The 20333-nt window shown below is 42.8% G+C and overlaps 1 protein-coding gene across 5 annotated transcripts in view; it reads left to right on the top strand.

Annotated features, from left to right (window-relative positions):
• LOC146198487 (putative sodium-dependent multivitamin transporter) overlaps nt 1-20333 on the top strand; it is a 58151-nt gene that overhangs the window by 26493 nt on the left and 11325 nt on the right. For all 5 annotated transcript variants that reach the window (XR_014704994.1, XM_084593987.1, XM_084593988.1 and 2 more), the window contains exons 5-10: nt 1187-1341; nt 3696-3836; nt 9025-9154; nt 10856-11063; nt 14250-14404; nt 17809-18044. Coding sequence is in view for 4 of the 5 variants with exons in the window: in XM_084593987.1 (XP_084450113.1) it covers nt 1187-1341; nt 3696-3836; nt 9025-9154; nt 10856-11063; nt 14250-14404; nt 17809-18044 (1025 nt within the window). In the remaining variant the exon portion in view is untranslated. The remainder of the gene's footprint in view (nt 1-1186; nt 1342-3695; nt 3837-9024; nt 9155-10855; nt 11064-14249; nt 14405-17808; nt 18045-20333) is intronic.

Below are 20333 nucleotides of genomic sequence, written 5' to 3' on the forward strand. Positions count from 1 at the left end.
CAAAAAGTGTTCTTGTATGAGTGCACTAGTGCAAGTTTTCTTTTAATATTGGGTACAGGAGTTGTGGCACATTGAGTAAAGGGACGAGCAAGATAATGAGTTATTCTTTGTGCCTTGCAACAGCACCTTTTAGCAGTAAAATGTTGTGGTACCTTTTTTAACACTGTTATATTAAATTTAGATTTGTAATTGGAGCCTCAGGCACAGTCACAGTGGTTAAATGAACTGAGCTTGCTAAACTCCAGAGGTGAGTGGGCTTTGCAGCTTGTGCTTTTGAAAGTTCCTATGTAACTCTTCATGAATAGCACTTACACTGAGGGATGCTCGCCAAAAGCGCCCTTCAGCCCACCCACCTGACTTGGGAATAAATTAATGTAGTGTAGGCAAAAGCAGTTGTCAGGCACCCTAGCTCCTTGTAAGTTGAGCATAAATCAGTGTGCCAGATCGCATTAACGCAAACTTGCTTTAACAGGCCTAGGGAGTTGATCCCTGGGACTGTTAAAATGAAACCACTGGGCTAAGGGCAAGTATCGCAATTGCTCGAGGTCAGTGTACTTGGCTACTGAGCGGGGAAACCAGGTTCAGTTCTTGCCATAGTGGCTGTGCCTCGAATGGAGGCAGAATGCAGCGCCCTGGTATGGTGTGTGATGGTGGTGCACTTAAAAACCCCAAGGTGGTCGAAATTATCTGCAGCCTTCCATTATGACTTTCCTCTTAGCCGCAGTTGCTTTGAGATGTTCCACATGGGCTTTTCGCTTGTTTAAGTGTTGGTGTCATAGAGTAATGTGCACTAGCTTGACTTGCATTTTGTAAACAGTAAAACATAAAAAATTACAGGCATAGTATACCGAGAACAGTAATATGCAGTCTACTAATAATGAGTTCATGTCCACATGAAACTCTGTTGCTTGAAATGTTATGACAGCTCGTTATTTAAGTCTTTGTAGCGCATTAGTTATTTACTTGTACATGAGTATTGCATGATTTTGGAACGAAAGGAAGAAGATGGTTTGCCCAGACGAAGACAAGTCCACTTGTCGAAACGTTGGCTCATCTGCGAACTGAGGCGTACCCCATTTACCCTTGTTCAGTTCTTTTTCATACCATTATTTTGGAAGGTCATTTATGCATATAAGTACACCTTTGTGCCTTACATAGTATGTTGCTTCCTTTCTTTTTTCCTCAGGGTGGAATGAAGGCTGTTCTGTGGACAGATCTTTTCCAGTCAATACTCATGTTTCTGTCCATGTTTGCTGTTGTTGGTGTTGGCACATACAACATGGGTGGCGTCTACAATGTCTGGAACGAGGCATGGGCTGGAGGGAGAATAGAATTTTTAAAGTGAGCTTACTGCATGGTTTGTTTATTGTAACAGTAGTTTAGCCATGCTTGCTTTGAACTGCTTGATGCTTTAAAATTTTGTTTGTTTTAAATGAAAAAAGGAGAGGTGCTGTCAAGAGAAATAGAGTTATTTATAAAAATTGTGTGCTGACTATTGCCCCACAGAGCCTTCCATTTTTTTTTAATGCAATAACATTAGGGGCTAAGAGCAATAAATAATTCCAACATCGACGGAGTCCGCTTCTATGTAAAGCCTCTGCTTACCACAGTTGGCAGGTGGATAGCAGGCTGAGAAGCCTGACTAAGAAAGTCTTTGTAGAGGTAAAAGATGACTCTGCAAAAATGACTGAACGAAGTTGCTACAAATAGAAACAGAATAGGAATAAAATCGAAACTGGAATAGAATCAGAATTGGAATAAATTGATGAGTGAAACATAAATTACCACATTTCCTCAAAATCAGTGCAATTGATCGGCCACTAATTTTTTTTTTTTTTTTTTCAATTTTCCCAAAGTAAGGGGCTCCAGCTGCATGGTCTGAATAACTACTATATTATAGCCTGTCTAATACTTGATGTTAATTATTCTTTTTTTTTTTTTTTTTTTTTTCAGAGGAATAGTCTCTACACTAGTTGAATGGGCCTTTCTAATTTTGAACTAAACTGCTGAAAGTCAGCATGTTGTTTCAGTTAGCAGAATCCACCAGAATTTAATGCAGTTCAGGATTGTGAGAAAAGCAAGAAGTGCTTGCTAATGGAAGATCACAACCTTTCAGTGTTGCGCGCTGTCTTACCGCTCTACAAAAAGAGAATGAACTACTCTTGGTAGCCTTTTTTCTTTTATTGATAGCCTATCTAGAGCAAGGAAACTGCTTGGTTATGTGCATTATAAGTATAGTTAAGGTCAATTTCATTGCTAGTGGCAATCCAATACAAATAATAGAATTTAGGTACAAATGTAATACTTTTGAATGATTTTAAATGTTGATTTTGTACTTTCTGCAGTTTTTTAGGTAACAGGTTGTATTCAGAGAAAAAGAAAGTCTACTATCACAGATTGACATAATGCTTACACGAATAAGCAGCTAACCAAATGCTTTCTTGTGGTATTACAAGGGCAATAGTTATCTCATTGCTTGAGGAGGGACGCCAGTGGATGTTTACCAGATCAGTTGATCAGAGAGACAAGGCACTGCTGTCAAAATGGAACAAGATTGCTTACTAAAAGGGCCCAAACATCAGCAGTGCAATGCAAGTGGTATTGTCTGTTCCACACTCTCCCATGACGCAAGCACTGGCTGTGGAATGCTGCCCCAAACGCAGTGTTCACCAACACTGACAGTCCGCTTAGCCTTTGAGTGTCATTTTGCCAGACTGCGTCTCCTTTTTTGGACCAGAAGTCATTAGGAACTGAAGGCACAAAAACAGAATGGCGCTGTTGCATGTTTTTTGTTTTTGTCCATTGTGACTTAAGATGCACAATTTCTGTGTTCAGAGTGATCACAGTGAAACAACCCCAGCAGTGGGGGCATGCCGCATTATTGCACCTTCCTCCACAAGTTTGGCCGCCTCTGCATGTGCTGTGTCTTATCAAAGCAATCTAAAATGGGAGGATCACGGTCACTCGTGTTTATAGCCATTTGTCATCTGGCCCAGCAAAAGCCACATAAAGTCCCGCAGCAGCTTTCAATGGCTGTCAGCATATAAATTTTATGCAGAACCTAGCGTTACCTCGTGCAAGCTTTTACTGCGGGCTGGCTGTGACTTAATTGAAGAAAGAGCAAGGTCGCCTCTGTGGTAGGTATAAGGCGCTGTTTGGAAATGTCGCAAGGTTTTTCTTGCGAGTTCAGATCAACAATAAATTCTGAATTTATGAAAGTTTAGGAGGTTTGACCTTTCAGAATCACAAAAGTCAGATGCAAAGTAAATTGGCAGTATTTGCATGCAAACTGTTTTAAACTTCAAATATTGTCCTCTCCTGGTTTTTAAGATCTGTAGAAGGACATGTGTATCGAGTTCCTTGCAGGTGCAAATGCGGGAGTTGATTTCTTTGTTGAAGGAGTCGTATCTTTAGATTTGAATGAACTGCATTTGTACTCTGACGGTTTTGCAATTCCGATTTCATAGTCCACAGCTTTGGAGACGACATTCTGGTATTTCGATAGATGCTGATCATATGCTTTATGTTTAGCTTGTCTCACTGTGGTGGCTTGCTCTCCTATTGTTTATTCAGATTTAAGGTCTGGTAGCTAAAGAAAAGTCTCCACTACGCTAGTGGCTATATTTAAAGATAAGGGCGCAGTGTGGCACTATGACTACATTTTTTTAGTCATCTTCTTTTCTTTTTCTTTTCAGTTTTGACCCAGACCCAACGGTACGGCACACTGTGTGGACGCTGGCTGTAGGGGGCATCTTTGTGTATGTGTCCCTCTATGGTGTGAACCAAGCTCAGGTTCAGAGGCTAATGACTGTCAGCACCCTCAAGAAAGCACAGACGTATGTTTTGGGCATTTATTCTAGGAATTTCATCTGTATTTCACCCCTCACAAAATGCATTTCGCTGTTTTAATGTGGTAGCGTCCGAGGCTCCATACCAGGACGGAGTAGTAGTAGTATGAAGAGTATGCGTGAGGTGAAGGAAGCCCTGCGGGTGGTAGTTGGCAGGTGACATGGCGGTGCACTGATCGGCCAGAAGGTTGTTGGAGTTCACGAGACCATATGACGCGGCAGGAGCTGCCAACTTTGGCTGCTAGTTCGAAATGGCAGGCCAAGAATCCAATCGAGCCTCCGGGGTGTCTTTGATCCCGAGTCGAGCGTTACTCCTAGGGCATGCAGGCACACTTGCATGGCGTGCTAATGCAAGAATGTGGCTTGTATGCCAATGATTACATGTGTGAGAGACTGTGAGACTGGCTATGTAGCACGTTGTAGGAGGCGATAAAACCTATGTGTGGAATCCAGTGTTACAGCAGTATGTGTAGTCTACAGTGGAAGTATCTGAAAACCCAGATGTCTCTTTATGAGTCGGTAAGAACCTAAGTAGACTGCATTGACACCTGCTCGTATATTCCCATCGAGTCTCTGAGCATGGCCATCATAGACTTTTTAACATGAGGATACATACACACCGTCAGTTTAAATGTGCAAAGCATCTATCTATGCACGATTAGTATTAGGCATGTGGGAATAGCAAATTTGTGAGTGGAAATGTAGCAGTAAAAATAAGAGGCGGTTCATTAGCATTTGCTGAAAGACATTTGCAGTATTTTTTAGTGAGGGATGCAGGACTAAAATCAGTTTTCACCAAAAAGAAAACATGTTTCAAAATTTTTGTTGTTTTTGATTGTGCTTATTAAAGAAACCTGTGATAAGTTCGGTTCTCACCTGTGCAGTAGAAAAATTAAAATTGATTTATTTCCGACATGGGTTCACTCACCACTGAAAGTGCCTATGAACGCTCATTTCAAGATGCAAACCTATAACGGGCAAGAAATTGAATGCGCAGTGTATCCCCAAGTTAGAATGTTGGTTTTTTGTGCTCACTAACCAAAAAAGACCTACTGTCAAGAGTACAATAGGCAGCTAAAAAGAAAAACAGAAAGAAAAGGCTAATTTTGGGCCTTTGTAACCACGGATTGGCTGGTAAGCCGAAATAAGAGCTTGGATTGACTAAAACGCTGCAGGTAGCCCTCGAACACTGTTTTCGCTCCACTGGGAGCCTAGCCAACAAAAGTGCCCGACAAGCTGAAGATAGAATATGGAGCATAGACGAAGAGGCACGCGCAGCAAGCAACCAAGGAGAGCGTTTCTCGAGCGGAGACAAAGGCACTGAATGCCTGCAAAGCTAAAAAGAAAAAAAAAAAGAGAGAGAGAGAGAGAGAGCAACGTCGCATTGAAAAGGACGGCCCAACATATGCACCACACAACTTTGGTTTATTAATTTAGGCCCTAAATTTGAAAAGCATGTTCTTTGAACTCATTTTTCTCAGTTTGCACTTTTTGCAAGGAACACAACCACTAGGAAAACTACCATTTCCAAATTATTTCGCCAAGGACTACTTTCAAGGAGGTTTCTGGATTAAAATTCTGTTGAGAAAAAGATAAGGTACTTTTTGGATTCCTTATTATTATCTAAGAAAAAAATTATCAAATATGTGACATGCAGTGCTGACAGAAAAAATTAAGTTATTTTAAAGTGTCTAAATATTTACAAATGTGTCATGAAGAGACCGCAATAGGCTTTATCCTGCACACTAAACTACCTAAAAGTTATCTAAGCACTAACAGTACCTTCATGATTTTTGAAATGATAGTTTTTCTAAGTTGACACGCTTACTTACTCATTATGACAGCTACATTTTTTTCTATTTGTGCTAAGGTAATGCAACTTATAATATAGTATTTTAACCAGACGAAGATAAGACGGCCCTGAAAATTATATCGAAATTGATGCAACAGTTCAAAAGTTTAGGCCCACATCCGGACTTGAGGTGTTGAAATAAAAATTAGCTGTAGGTAAGCTCTGGTTAAACCCGGATGGAAGTGGAAGCTTCTTTTGCCTGGCTACACCTGTGGCCGAACTTGTGATCAAATGCACAGTTAAGCAGTGGTTTCGTGTAGCTTCCGCTTCAGAATTATGGGGGACACTTAAGCTCCGCCTTTAAGGGTATGACGCGATAGCGTAGGCTACCAGCCCACATATAAAGCTCGGCTGTAACCAAGCCGTATGAACGTGCCTGCGTGGCCTAGGGGTAACGTGAACTCAAATGTCATGGCAGGCTGATTCTAATGTCACCCTCCCGCATGAAAGGAGAGACCCGAGTTGGTGCTCTTTCAGGCACCCACCGACACCGACGCTGAAGGCTCGAGCTGGCTGGCATAGTGAAGCTTCCGCTTCAGAATAGAATTTTTTTAGAACATGCAATACGTAATGTTCAAACAACAGCAAACTGAAATAAAGTAAGTATCATAGTCTCAAACCCTTAGCATGCGATTCTTTACGTGTTGCTGGTTTTAAATATAAAAGGTGGTGACATATTTTTGGGCATTATTTATATGGTCTAAACTTGTGTGCCACCGTGTCATGCATGCCACAGAGTTGAGTGTGCAAGTGTGATTGAAATTTCAGATGCGTTGCACACTATCGTGTGACTGCACTGCACACACGATTGCACTTTCGTAGCACTGCTAGAAAGGAAGCTTTGGCCTGAATTGTCTGTTGTGTGAAAGTCGAAAGATGTCAGAAACGGCACCGCACACTTGCTGAAAGTGGCATGCAGGCTGCGTTATGTGGCCAAACCAATCAAGGGATATGGTACCCACAATCTCTGGCATGCTTCCTTGTGTGAACCAACCTTGCAACATTTCACTGTAGCACCATTTTTGGAAAGCAGGCTTAAATTGCATTCGTCTGAGGCAAATGCTTTAATCTAAACGACTTTATGATAGGGTAGCTGAGAAGGGTGGGGGACGTGTGCCTTTATTCCAGGACTATGAGCGCAAGAAAATGAGGGTTCTCTGCGCAGCGAGGACAGTACACCCACATCAAAACGCTCCACAGTGCTGGTTTTCGCATCGCGATACTTAACAATGTTAACTGGTGTTTTTATATGTCCTTTATCTTGAACTGTCCAAGGGTGTAAAAAGTAAGCTGTTGCCTTCTTCGATGTTGGTTTCCAGTGACATTGCATTATGAGAGACAATGCCGACAGAGTGCTTGCCTCAATTATGGTAGTACTAGTTCTGGACCCGGTATCTTTTTCGGCATCTTCATCTTTCAGGCCTTCCGTGCAGCAAATGCAGCGCAGTTTCCACCATGATGTGCTTGTTTTTACATCTCGTGTTTGTCCCATCACATAGGCTCATACATGCTGGCTGAACAATGCAGCCGTCATTAGGCAGAGTTTTGGGTGTCCAGAGCAATGCTATTATGGGGCAGTGAGGGTGAACATAACACAGTTGAGTGCTTCCTCCAAAAGTTTTTTTCCTGAATTTGAGAACTTGAAAGTACAGTCAATCCTAGACAATAGAACTCGAAGAGGACCGCAAAATAAGTTCGATATATTGGTAATTCAATGTATAAGACATGTCAACAAATGAGCTCCTCTCTAACCCAGAAGCATGAATATGGTATATATCTACGCTGCCCGCACATTTCCTGCACCGAAGGACTACTTATTGGCATACTAGCAGCCCACTGTTGACCGTGGGTGCGGCAACCAAGCGTCACCTCGAGCCTGGCATCGAAAAGGGCGGCACACAGGGCACCTCTCCTCGTGGCACTTAGTGAGAGCAAGCGCTTGTTCCAAATACTTGGTAGGGACAGATCGGAGCCTCGAAGCTTACGGTGCTCGCACCTCATGTCTCGCACCACATGGCACAAGTGCCGTTGGGGTTCATATCAAAGTCGTCGCGGGTGGTGTTTTGAGAAAAGCCGCTCTGTAGATACATTATAAATTTAACAATACCTTGGTTAAACTAAAGTGCAGTTGATTTCTTTGTCTTCTCCAGCAGCAAAGCAGGCTATATGAGAGCTGCCGCAAGCCTTCAATGAGCAAGGCTGGCTTCGCCGCACAGAAGCCAAGGCATTAGCCCCAACTTCTTCGCGTAATAGCAGTTTCACGGAAAAAAAGCATGCCAGACCGATGGTCGCTTTCGATCGGACTCGACGTTCACATGAAGTAGTTTTATAGCGTGAGCACTGACAGTAGATGCCCAAGACTTCACAGCCGGTTGGCTCTGCGCTTGAAACGTGATGGTAGAGTGTCGTTAGGAAAAGCGCAAAGTTTGATAGTATATATTGAATTTTCTGCTCAATCTTGTCTTCAAAGTCCAAATTAAATACTGCATATTCACTTCGATATTCTAAAGGTCCGAACATTCATGCAGTCCTGATGACATAGCTTTTGCTAAGCACGATTTCATCTGTTTTGAATTTCATTTAGCAAGTAGTCACTAGTACTCTGCCTGATTGTGCCATTGTTTTCATTAATTCTTATTTCCTATATTATTTAATGTAAATTGTTGCGTGTGTGCAACAATAAAGAATGTTTACTTTGCGCGACATTTATGGAGGAGTTGGCCGAGCGTGCTACTCTCGGCAGGTGAAAATGGGAAGCGCTGGCAGACGAACATGCTCCAATTCTTTACTGTGCAGAAAATAGTTCAAGCAGTGCTGAAGCACTTATTACACTGTCTCTATAGCCCTACCAGCAAGGCACGCATACAACCATGCACAAAGCAATACCTGCAATAATAATAATAGTAATAATAATAATAATAATTGGTTCGCAGGAAAGGAAAGGCGCAGTATGTATCACATTTGTTCTGTGGACACCTGAACCGCGCCATGGTGGGAGGAAGGAAGGTTAGAGTTAAAGTGGAAAGCGAGAAAGAGGAGCCGTAGGGGAGGGCTACGGACTGGTTCTGAAGTTGGACTTTTGTCATTCTGCATGCCACAGTGGCCCAGTGGCTGTGCGAGATGCAAAAATGCCTCTGTATCTTGCAATGTTGCGGCACATTAAATGCACTCCAGGAGGTCAGAACGAATCTCGGTCCCTTTATTAAGCCATTCGTCTCATGCCATGTGCACTTTTGTGATGGTTGCTTTCATATTTGAGAGGCCAGCCAGCTCTGCACCAGCAATGTGATTGATGTCTCCTTGATTTCCAAACCCTTGCTTCAGAGCCCTTTTCCTGAACTGGCCCATAGTGTCAGCACTCAGTCTGGTCACAAGCTTTGCGGGTATTGTGATGTACGCAAACTTCAGGCACTGTGATCCCCTGCAGTCTGGCAAGATAACCAAAACTGATCAGGTACGTCTCGAGTTTGCTCTCCTAATGGCTGCGACAGGTTGTCATTTTCTTGTCTACTTATCTTGAGCTTGTCTAAAATGTGCGCTGTATTATGATGTTGTGAGTGGATGCCAGAGCTTCTTTTTTTTTTTTTTTTTGTAACTATACTCTTCTTCTTGCGCTCTGGCACTGCCTGTTTCATGATCTCTACACTGCAGTTTTCTAATGAAAGTTGTACACTGTACTTATTACACACACATATATACCGCCAAAAAAAATGCTAAACATAATGGCGTTTATTACGCGAAGCTTCAGCTGGGTGACTGCACCTTTTTCAAACGAGGTATAACATTTGTAAGAGGCAGCTTTTAAGCATACGTGGGGTCCTGCATTAACATGAACCACCAGTGCGAACAAGGAGAAAAATAAAAGAAATAAATTGGAACAAAGGCTGATTGAATAGAGCTCTTACTTAACCCAACCTAGCCTTTCAAGTGGAGGCATGACAGCGGCAGAGTCTACGTCTCTGTTTTGGTGCTGATATATGCCACCTAGATAGCACGAAAGCTTTGTCCCTGTGCTGTAGTTCATTCAGTATGATTCTATGCAGTCTTAAGCATCAAACTTAACCTGAATAATAAATAGCGTTGGTGCGGAAGAAAAATTGAGTGGCGGTTGTTTGTATTTATTTTTATTTTATTTTTTTACCCGGCACCTGACGATAGATGGCCTATCAGCAAGCAATCCTGCCTCGTATATCGCCTGGTCACAGGGAGCACATCATCACTCACTCCTGGATTTCACAAAATCGACCAACCTTTTTTCATTCATTTAGTCATTTCTTCATTCTTCATCTCATACCCAACTGATGCCCTGAGGCAATAAACATCGTTTAGAAAAAAAAGTTTGAGTAAAGTTCATCTGTTCATATTGCCTTGCTTTAATTCCACTGAAGGAAGAAAGGAAAAACTGCGGTTACAACTGTCTCCTGTAATGATGTTGCCTTGCCGTGCGCCGCCACTCGTAGCTAGCAACTTCTTCCTTAATACTGACACACTATGCTTGATTGTGGGAAGAAGTACATATCACTTTTTTTGCCTTCTACCTCCCCATCGTGACACCGTTGCCTCCATACACTGCCCCATGCTCAGTTGCTGCTTCTCCAATGCCCTTTGTTCTGTACACTAAAGTGGGTGCAGTGGCATACGGGTATCCCACACCACTACACAGAGCCCAGGCTTGTGAAACACTCTGACAGATACTAGCACTAGGCCACTACTTCTGCCCCCTCCCCCCTTTTTTTTCTTTGCTCTTGTCTGCATAGCTGTGTGCAAAGCAGCAACTGTTTCACTCACGGTGAAACACTCACGGTTTCACTCACAATGAAATCTGCCCCAGAAAAAGACTTGTTCGAAAGAAACGAAAAAAACTTAATATTAAGCGAATCTATGGGATTTGAACTTGTGATTAATCATCAACTGCTAAGATTTATAGTGTTATGGCACTCTTCCAAGGGCTTTTTTAAACTGTTGGAGCAGTAGCCTGTGATGTGCCTTGACAGCAAAGAAATCCAGCTGCAACATTTGAGTGGTGACTGAACGCGTGGCAGTTCTGCTCAGCTGTCTGATTATTTTTTATCTGGTTCATAGCACCAGTTCTTTTTCCTTGTAATTGGTAAGCTTATCATGCAAAGTGGCTTGCATTGCCACTTCTTGCCTCCAGGTGCTGCCTTACTTTGTGATGCTATACCTGGGCAGTGTCCAAGGACTGCCGGGGCTCTTTGTGGCTGGCATATTCAGTGGTGCCTTGAGCACAGTCTCCTCAGCTGTGAACTCCCTGGCAGCTGTCCTGCTGGAGGACTTTGTGCGGCCCTTTTGCATTTCCCAGAAGACCTACGACAAGCATGCATCGCTCATTCTGAAGCTTCTCGGTGAGCTTTTTTTTTTCAGGCTGCCTGTGTGGCTGCCATTTTAACATGAGCGTCTGTTGGCTGTGAAATTAGTCTTTCAAATCCTGAATTTGGCCGCATTCGAGAGAACGTGAAGTTTGTTATTTCATTATTGGAGGTAGATGATGGGGTTTTCATTTCTGCTCCTCATTGAGGATGCTGAGGATCTAATGAAGTTGCGAATGCCTTTTATTAGAAACCAGAGCAGCACAACAATGCAGATACGAAGGACTGTCTCCATGGCCACAAAATGTCTGCTTGGTCCCGTCGGCACTTCTGTTTTTGTTTCGAGAGTCTGTCATGCAGGTCATCATTTCCTGAAGCTGACTTATGAAAGGTTTTCTTCGACCGACTTATTCGTGAAACAAAATTGCTAGTGAAGGCAACTTGAGTATGCAATGCTGGTATTGAAGTTCATTTTGATTTAACACCATGATTGAAATTCTGCACAAAACTTTTTGTTGGACACCTTCTCACATGTGTGCATGTGAGCTGGGGTGACGCTGTGGTTAGGCGCTCGATTACTGTGCCGAAAGTTGCGGGATCGAATACCGGCCTCGGTAGCCGCTTTTCGATAGAGGCGAAAAGCAAAGCACTCGTGTGCTGTGCAATGTCGTTGCACGTTAAAGAACACCAGCAGGTCGAAATTTTTGGAGTCCTCCACTAGGCGTCTCGCATAACCTGAGTCGCCTTGGGACGATAAACCCACAAACTGAGCCAAACACGAACCAAAGTAGCAGAATTTTAGTTATCTCCCTGAAGAGCTTCATGCTGTAAACAAGGGCCTCTCGTTTCGTGCTCATGCAGGCAAGATTGTTAAAATTGATGATAAAAAGACTTGTTTTTACATTATACCTTGGGGTTAAAACTAGGTTTATTGCTTCAAATGAAAAATACGTCTGTGCCGCAACACATCAGTCCCACAGTCATAAGTCGTTCCGCTGACCAACGGCTCAGTTCAAACACCGCACCACACGTCACACATGCTTCTTCCGTTGTCCCGACGCCTTCTTCCGCTCTCTCCACACGCACGTAGCCTCGACCCCAAGCCACCGCCCTGCTACCCTCGTAACCACCAGACACCTCACAGCTGGTATATTGGGAACGTTAAAAAAAGATTTAAAGCAAATTGAGCCCGGCCTGTATGATAACTACCAGGTTCAAAGAATGTGCTCTCACTGATAATGGATTTTGTAAGCTCCAAAGTTTTATGGATATAATGCGACTGTTAATGGCTCCCATCTACAACTCTACTTGTGAATTCTTGTTTGAATACATGCACCCTGCTGCTTGCTTAATTAATAACCCCTTAATTGGTGCCTTTTTTATCTCGCACATACAGTCGTAAGCCACCACACTGTGTGAAGGACTACCCGACAGATATAGCGAATGTGCCTGCACGGCCTATTAGTGGCATGCCTGTTCAAGATCAAAGGCTCCTGGAAGGTCGACTCCTATCCTGCCCTTCTACACCAAATGAGCCGCACGAGTTGGTAGTTCCTCCGGACTTGATTATATGCTGTCTCGTTACCTCTCATAGCCCACCAACAAATCACCTGACAGAGTCGTATGGGCCCATTATTTTTTTGCTCACCACCAGCAACGCTGGCTCCAAATTGTCTGCAGGACGAGGCCTTTAATGCTACTGCATCAATCAGATAAGGGGTACTTTTTAAAGGGGTAGGGACACGAAATTTTTGTGCTATACTTGTGAGTTGTAAATAGTGCATAGCAATTCTGTAAGCATAGAGCACGGCATTAGAAGCACGAAATTGCATTCTGTAATTTATTATCATATTTTTAATACGCAGCAATTTCGGTTTTGGCTCCTAGTTGCCAGGTTTTTGCTTAATGTCAAAAAACAGAAGGTATAACATTAAGAGGTCACATGGACCAAAAATTCGTGACGTCAACGAGTAGGCGCTTCGTCTGCTCTGTTTGCAGTGATGGCGGAGTCACTGCGGAAGCAGTTGGTCAACTGCGTCCGCAAAAATGTTTGGGTCATTTTGACGATCCTGTCACCCCGCGCCAACACGAACTTTTCATAAACATGCCATTGTCACCTGCCAACAGCTGCCACCAACTTGCCTTCCGACAGTTGGGCAACACTGTAGCACACCGCGAAAACTTGTTGCTCAAAGCAGCGCCATTTTCGGGAGTAGCTCGCTTCGCTACAGTTGTGGCCAAATACCTACGGTATACGAGGGGCTGGGGAAAACTAAATAGTGGAAGAAGGTTTGACTGTGAAGGAGGGCACGCAGGGGTGCAATGGAAGAGCTGAAAAGAGCCGACCTGCAACAGCAAGGTTGCTTGGGCTGATGGAAGCCTCTCAAAGGTCAAAGCATCACCTCTTACGGCAGAAAATTGTGCAGTAGCGTCACAAATACCTGATCATATTTTTTTCAGTGAATCTACATCACAGTCAATGCGCTAATGATGGGTCCAGAATACAGCGAACATTCCACGAAATTTTCGCTTCACGGAAATATTTCCCATTTCCCATCAGCTTGCCATAGAAACGAATGGAACAAATTTCTCGCCACAAAAGCATTTTCGGGGCACGTTTTCACTTCATTGAAATTCTTTGTAAGGGAGGCTGGATTTAAAAATGTAATTAACAATAAAATCAGCATATCGCCCACCATCTGTGCAAATCCATAAGTCCGCACTGGTTTGCTTCAGTAAAATATTTTACATGAATCGATATGGCATGAAAATCGCATCATGGCACTAATGACAAAAAAAAAATATAAACAGAAGCAGCTGACCGATACCTTTATAAATAAATGAAGTTTTTCCACTTTGTAGTCCAATCTGAGAGTGTTTTGGGGCTGATTTCGCCACAAAAAAATATTTTCACGTGCCCCGTTCAGCTGTATTGTAGATGTGAAGAATGCCTCCTACAGGCATGTTGTGAACATGCAGCAGCTAAGAAATGTACTGCCCACCACCCGTGAAAGGGTTAAAATCTTTCTTGCATTTCACTATCACCATTGACAAGTCTGATCGCATTGCACGTAAGAACAATAACTCAATGAAGCATTGTTCTTCTCAGAGCTAGCTTCAGTAGGCTAGGACATGTATACTGGGGCTGATCCTCACCTTCATTAGGGTATGTTTCTTTTACTCATTGTCATCTATTTTTCTCTCTGTATGGAACTTTTGCAGCTTTGTTCTTTGGCATTCTTTGTGTGCTGCTGACTGGGCTGGTGGAGCAGCTGGGTGGTGTCCTTCAGGCATCCTTCATGATTTTTGGAGTGGTGGGCGGACCTCTGCTTGGAGTCTTCACATTGGGTTTCCTTTGCCGGAAGGCCAACCAGGAGGTGTGTATACTTTTGTTTGTGTGGTTTCAGTGCCACATAATGTTGCGGTACTATTGGCAAGAACTAAATTACTAAACAGCTTGGTTTATTTTCGTTTTCTTTTTTTGCTAAGAGTTGAACATTTGAGCTCCTGACTTCTGTATCTAGTATTGTTGCACGGATATTGCTTAAAGTACATGTGGCAGCATTGAACAGGAATAAAGTTCTTTTAAATACCTTTGGTATCAATAAGGTACTCACTCTGGCGGATACTCTGTCACGCACTGATTTTCAATGCCTGATTACTGCCAAGTGTCCAGCATTCCACAAGGTTTGGTGTATGCTTTGTGGAGGCCGCACTTCACATGACCTCCAGAAAGCACACATCAACCAAACACTGTTCACCTCCTGTGTAACCAGCTCGCAGCAGCAATGGCAGAGTAGGCGAAAAAGTGCACGAAAGGAAGCTCGCAAGAGATCGTATGGATAGTACACATGCACTGCGTGCAACTTCATGAATAGTGTTCAGTGAAATAGTAAGGAAGTGCTCAATATACATGAATAAACATTTGCATGTCTTGTCGAAAATTTGGACATGAACTGAACCTTTGTACTAAAAAAAAATGGTGCGACATTTGTGAAAACGCAACATACATAAAATACATGCGTACATCGCGGGCAAAAGGTCACCAAGTGCACTCGGATCATTGTGCTCGGTCCACTCGATTACTGTGTCAGCCCAAGTATTAGCTGAATAAGTTACCAAAAAAGAAACGCAAAGGAGGTGCTATCCGCAGCAAAATGCTGCTCTTCGGTGGCGTCTGGGGATCGAAAAAAGCTCTGGCCAGCGCACACTTTCGTTGTCTAACCGAGGGATGACGAGCAAGCCCCACCGCATATGAAGGTCACGAGCACAAAAGGTAATCACCGTCGCGACTGTAATGAGCTGACATACAAAAGCATTCACGATGCTAGAAGGTTGGTGCAAACAGGTGTCATGAGATAGGAATGGATTTCGAAGGTCATGAGCACAAAATGCCATAGCTGTAATTGCTCTGTATGATGACATTACGAGCACATCAAAAAACAACATGGCAAAGTGACTGGCACTGCAAAGTCTACTTCCCCCAAGGCAACACAAGCTTCGTGGCTGCGGAGTTAACAAAACACATAAACCAAAGACATAAACCACATAAACGTAAACCAACAACACGTGGGAGTGCAAAGGTCGCGAGGTGACGGCAGCACAGTGGTTGAGAATTTAAAAGGGGTTGACAAAAGGGCAGAAAAGAGATAGTATATAGAGATAGAAGAACGATAGAATTTCTTCTTCGCGGCTCTTTGAGTCAGCCAAGACTGAAGTAGCCCCTCATTCCTCTTCTTGTGTAACCCGCAGGCACAGAAATTCCCGTGGAGCAAGTCCTAGAAAAGACATCACAGTTTTTCCAGGCATCCTTGGTTTCCCTAGAGATGAAACAAGCAATTTGATAAGTTGAAATGCATCTGGTAATCAAATAGCACTTTCATGAAATCTGTATTTTAGGATCTATTGCGAAATGGTGCCATGTGGTTAGCAGATTCAGGAAATTGCTTTTTTGCAATGTCATCATTTCTGAACTCTAAACTGCATTCGATGCACACTAACCTTACTGCGTCACACTAACTATAATTTTCAATAGCAAGGTATGCTGGTAAGTGCCAGTCAACGGTCATAAAAACACGTCAACTGTGAGGTGGTGATGGAATCATAGTGCATGGTTGATTATAAAAACTTTGTAACATTCAGAATTATATGCAGCGTGATATGCGATAGGCAATCAGATCAACGCAGAAATGATTCTCAGTGCTGACCACAGTTCTCGGTCCGCAAGGCGTTAGAGTTTACTTCTATGCATGAATGTATGTTATCAGCAAGCTATATCCTGGAAAATACATTAACACCATGCTTTAGCACTGGATAGCTCTAGAGCCTAATTTCTGGGAGGCTTGGAAAGTTAGCTTCTCGTGAACACTTGAAACACTTTTCCATCGCTGCATTTAGTGCACGATCACCAAGTCATGTATGTCGTTGCCTAGTCAAGTCATATGTTGTTGCCTAAAAGGGCAACGACATATAGCAGGAATCTCCACATGGCTCTTTCTTTAGCTTATCAAAAAGGGTGAAACACTAACCTCATACAACCAGCAGTCAAATTCCTTTTAAGAATTAGTCTACGAAGAAAAAAAAACAAATTTGCATCACTTCTTTTTTTTTTTTTTTTTTTCGAGAGCATTCCATAGGTGATAATGCAAAAATGATTACGATTTTCCCACACACTGCGAAGCTCAAATTTCTGCATGCTGGAACTTGTATCGCCGTCTAGAAATGTAACTTGCCTATTCTTTTTGGTGGTCCCGAGAAGGTTAACGGGGGACCCTTTCAAACAGAAAATTGAAAAATTCACAAAATATTTCTTTAAGCTAATGCATTATCCTCAGTCGTGTACCTGTGCCTCCAGTACATGGCCTCTAACATAGCCCTCTGATTTTGCTCTTAAACTAAAAAATTTTCAACCGAATTTTCTCCGTGGTTGCCTATATTTATGCGAACTACCGTTAAAGTCGTGTGTTTCCCGGCGGTAATCAACAACCACAATCTTAATAAATGATGTTGAGGTCAGAGTGCAAAGTAAATTTGGCAAAAAAAGTGTCAAATCGCTTGTGCACAGAATTTTTTTTTTTTTTACGTAGAGGCAATAAATGAGTAAAAACACCTGCTAGTGCCATGGCTGTGATTTTTCGCTCACAACGCTGACAAAGATGATGCTGGTCTTTCCGTAGAAGGGGCCTTTAATGCTATCATTTTAGTAACATCTCCACTCCTCTCCCTGCCTCTTTATCGCTAACCTCGATCAGAACGGAAGCAACCGCAGTAGAAGTGGTAGTGCTGACAGGATATGTGTGTGAAGATCTTTCGGAAGGACGTTTTCTGAACTGGCATATGTCACTAGCTGTGTCATTGCTGTAGCACATATCTATTTAGTCAAGAAGGTGTGCTTGCGTACAAGGCATGTGTTAACTCCCATGTTTAAGCCTTGGTTATAATTTGCCACAAAGTCTAGCAAAATGATGTTCCACTGAAGAGTTTAAGCACTGCAAGGAACAGAATTTTCAGTCAGATGTGTGGCACAACTTCCTGGACTATTTGCTCCGAAAAATGTCTCCTGGAGTTCCCTGCCAGGGTACGTTTATACTGTCTGTTCTGTAGGGTCACTGAGAGTTAGCTTGCTTTACACTGAGTTCATTTGTTCTTTTCGGGGACAAATTTCGTGCTTGCACAAAATTGATAATTAGGATTGCCCATCAGTCCTGTGGGAGCAATTTCAAAATGCATAACGTGTGAGTGGGTAACATGTTGCACTGGCTTTGGCACTCTGTCTCTGCAGGCAGCTCTCTCTGGACTTGTTGCGGGCCTGGCAGCGGGTTTCTGGGTGGGGATTGGAGCCACCGTGTACGGATTGAAAGCTGAGCCCCTTCCACTGCTTACTGATCACTGCCCAGTATCAACAAGCACCACGAATGCCTTTACAACAGCCATGTCCTACGTTTTGGAGAATGCAACCACAACTGCCGTCACTGATCTTGCTGACATTGTCACATCATCTAACGTCACTGTTGAAAGGTGAGCTGCACCAAAATTTTTCTTAATTGCACTCTGTTTTCATAAAGTACTGGGGAAATTGAAATAAGATCACAGATAATGGATCAGCATCTTTAATCTACCTAATATTTTTGGTTCAGTGCATGATGACTCCAACGAAGGGATATGCGATCATATTTTTCAGAAAACAAAAGGCGTGCTTTGGCACATTCTAATGTGCAAATTTGCAGGCATCTTTTCACAGTACACCTGATGCTGGTTGTTATCAAAGTTTCAAAAAACATCAGTTTGCACAAGTGTGGGAGCTCACTTCTTTGTGCTCAAAAGTTTCCTTTTCTTGCTCTTTAACATTTTTTCTAATGGCAAATAGTGGAATCACTCCTTCCAGTCAGAAGGCAGCGACACATAAAAAATACAAGGTAGGTCGAAGATGTCGAACCGCCCATTCCCATTTGCGCTCTTATCAGAAATCTTCCTACTGTCAACTTCAATTGCTCTTATTTCAGAGTTAATGATGCATAAAAATTTCATTCAAAAGTAAGCCTTCATCAACTATAGTGATTTGTATTTTAGTAGAATGCTGGTACTTGTCTAATGATTTTTCATTTAATTACATGTACAGTCGGGAACAAAAGTTCGTGGGATGCAGATTTGTGGAAAAACATGTATTTCTTGTATGTTGCCTCTCGAGTTGGCTTTCAGATATTTTTTTCCTGAATGGGGTGTGCATGTCTTCTCGTGATTTAGCACATTTCATTCTCCATATTTGCCCAACCGCACAGAAATATTTTTCCACGAACTCACGTCCCGAAAACTTTCGTCCCTGACTGTACTCCAAGGCATAGTTGCTATGTAATGCTGATTATAAGTCGACTTTGATTATAAGTCAATTCCCCAGCTAGCGAAACCTCTTACGAAAAAAGCAAGGTTGACACTAGTTTGACACTAACTTGCACAGCGATCATAGCTCTCCAGTAACTTTTCAGAAGACTGAGTCATTCAAAGAGATGTTTGTTTATTCATAGAAGAAACACCTCTTACGATTCATCGTCGTTCGCAAGAAGGACACAGTCGTAGTCATTACCATCATATGAGCTGCTGCTGCTGCTGCTATCAGGAGTGATGCCGAGATGCCGCACGTGGCAGATGCCCTAGAGACCATGTCGGTTGGCAGTCCATACCATGCATTGCTGACCTGTTGTGTCATTTCGCTCATATTAGTGTGTTTCAGCTGCCTAATGGGTGTCTTCGAGTTTTCGTGCTGGATCTAGTCACTGGAAAAAGTGCTGATGCAGTGTTTGAATGGTTTGTTCAGCGCCAATTCTAGCGGCTAAGGAATAGATGTCAACCCGCTCGGCATATGATCAGATCACACCAAGCGTCCACTACTGCTTTCTTCACCCAGTTGGTCTTTGACATGTAGTCACTGACTTCACTTACAGCCAGCAGTATGACACAAAGCAAAAAGTAGAAACAACAACCAGGCATGAAAAAATTGAGTTACGGTACGCTTCCGAAGGCCTGTGACTGGTTACGTGGCTTGGGATTGGATTGTATTGGATCTGTGGCACAGTGTTGCCAGTTTTTACATGGAATGGCTACGGTTTGTTTACAAAACATCACTGTTGTATGAAAACAAGTTTTGGCCATATCTTTAGGTAATAATTTCCTCTTTGAGCTATGTCTGACAACTGTTGTGGAATAATGTGTGAACAAGTGATATTCATCATCATCATCAGCGAGACTATACCCACTGCAGGGCGAAAGCCTCTCCTATATTTCTCCAATTAGCCCTGTCTTGTGCTAGCTGCATCCACTTAACTGCTGCGAACATCTTAACCTCATCTGCCCACCTAACTTTCTGTCACTTCCTGCTACGCTTTGCTTCCCTTGGAATCTAATTTGTTACTCTAAGCGACCATCAGTTGTCTTCTCTTCGCACTACATGCCCTGCCCTGCCCATTTCTTCTTTATTTCCACTAGAATGTCATTAACTCGAGTTATTTCTCTGATCCACTCTACATGCTTCCCATCTCTTAACGTTACACCTACCATTTTGCGCTGCATAGCCCTCTGCGTTGTCCTCAACTTAGGTAGGACTCTTTTCGTTCGCCTCCACATTTCAGCCCCATAGGTGAGTACAGGCAAGATGCAACTGTTATATACTTTCCTCTTGAGCGATACCAATAAGCTGCTAGTCATAATCTGCGAGTATTTGCCAAATGCAGTTCATCCCCATCTTATTCTCCTAGTTACTTCTCTTTCATGATGCAGATCTGCTGTTACTACCTGTCCTATGTAGACATATTC

This window comes from Amblyomma maculatum, chromosome 2 (assembly GCF_055883805.1).
Source record: "Amblyomma maculatum isolate TAMU_Amacu chromosome 2, ASM5588380v1, whole genome shotgun sequence".
Classification (NCBI taxonomy): Eukaryota; Metazoa; Arthropoda; class Arachnida; order Ixodida; family Ixodidae; genus Amblyomma; species Amblyomma maculatum.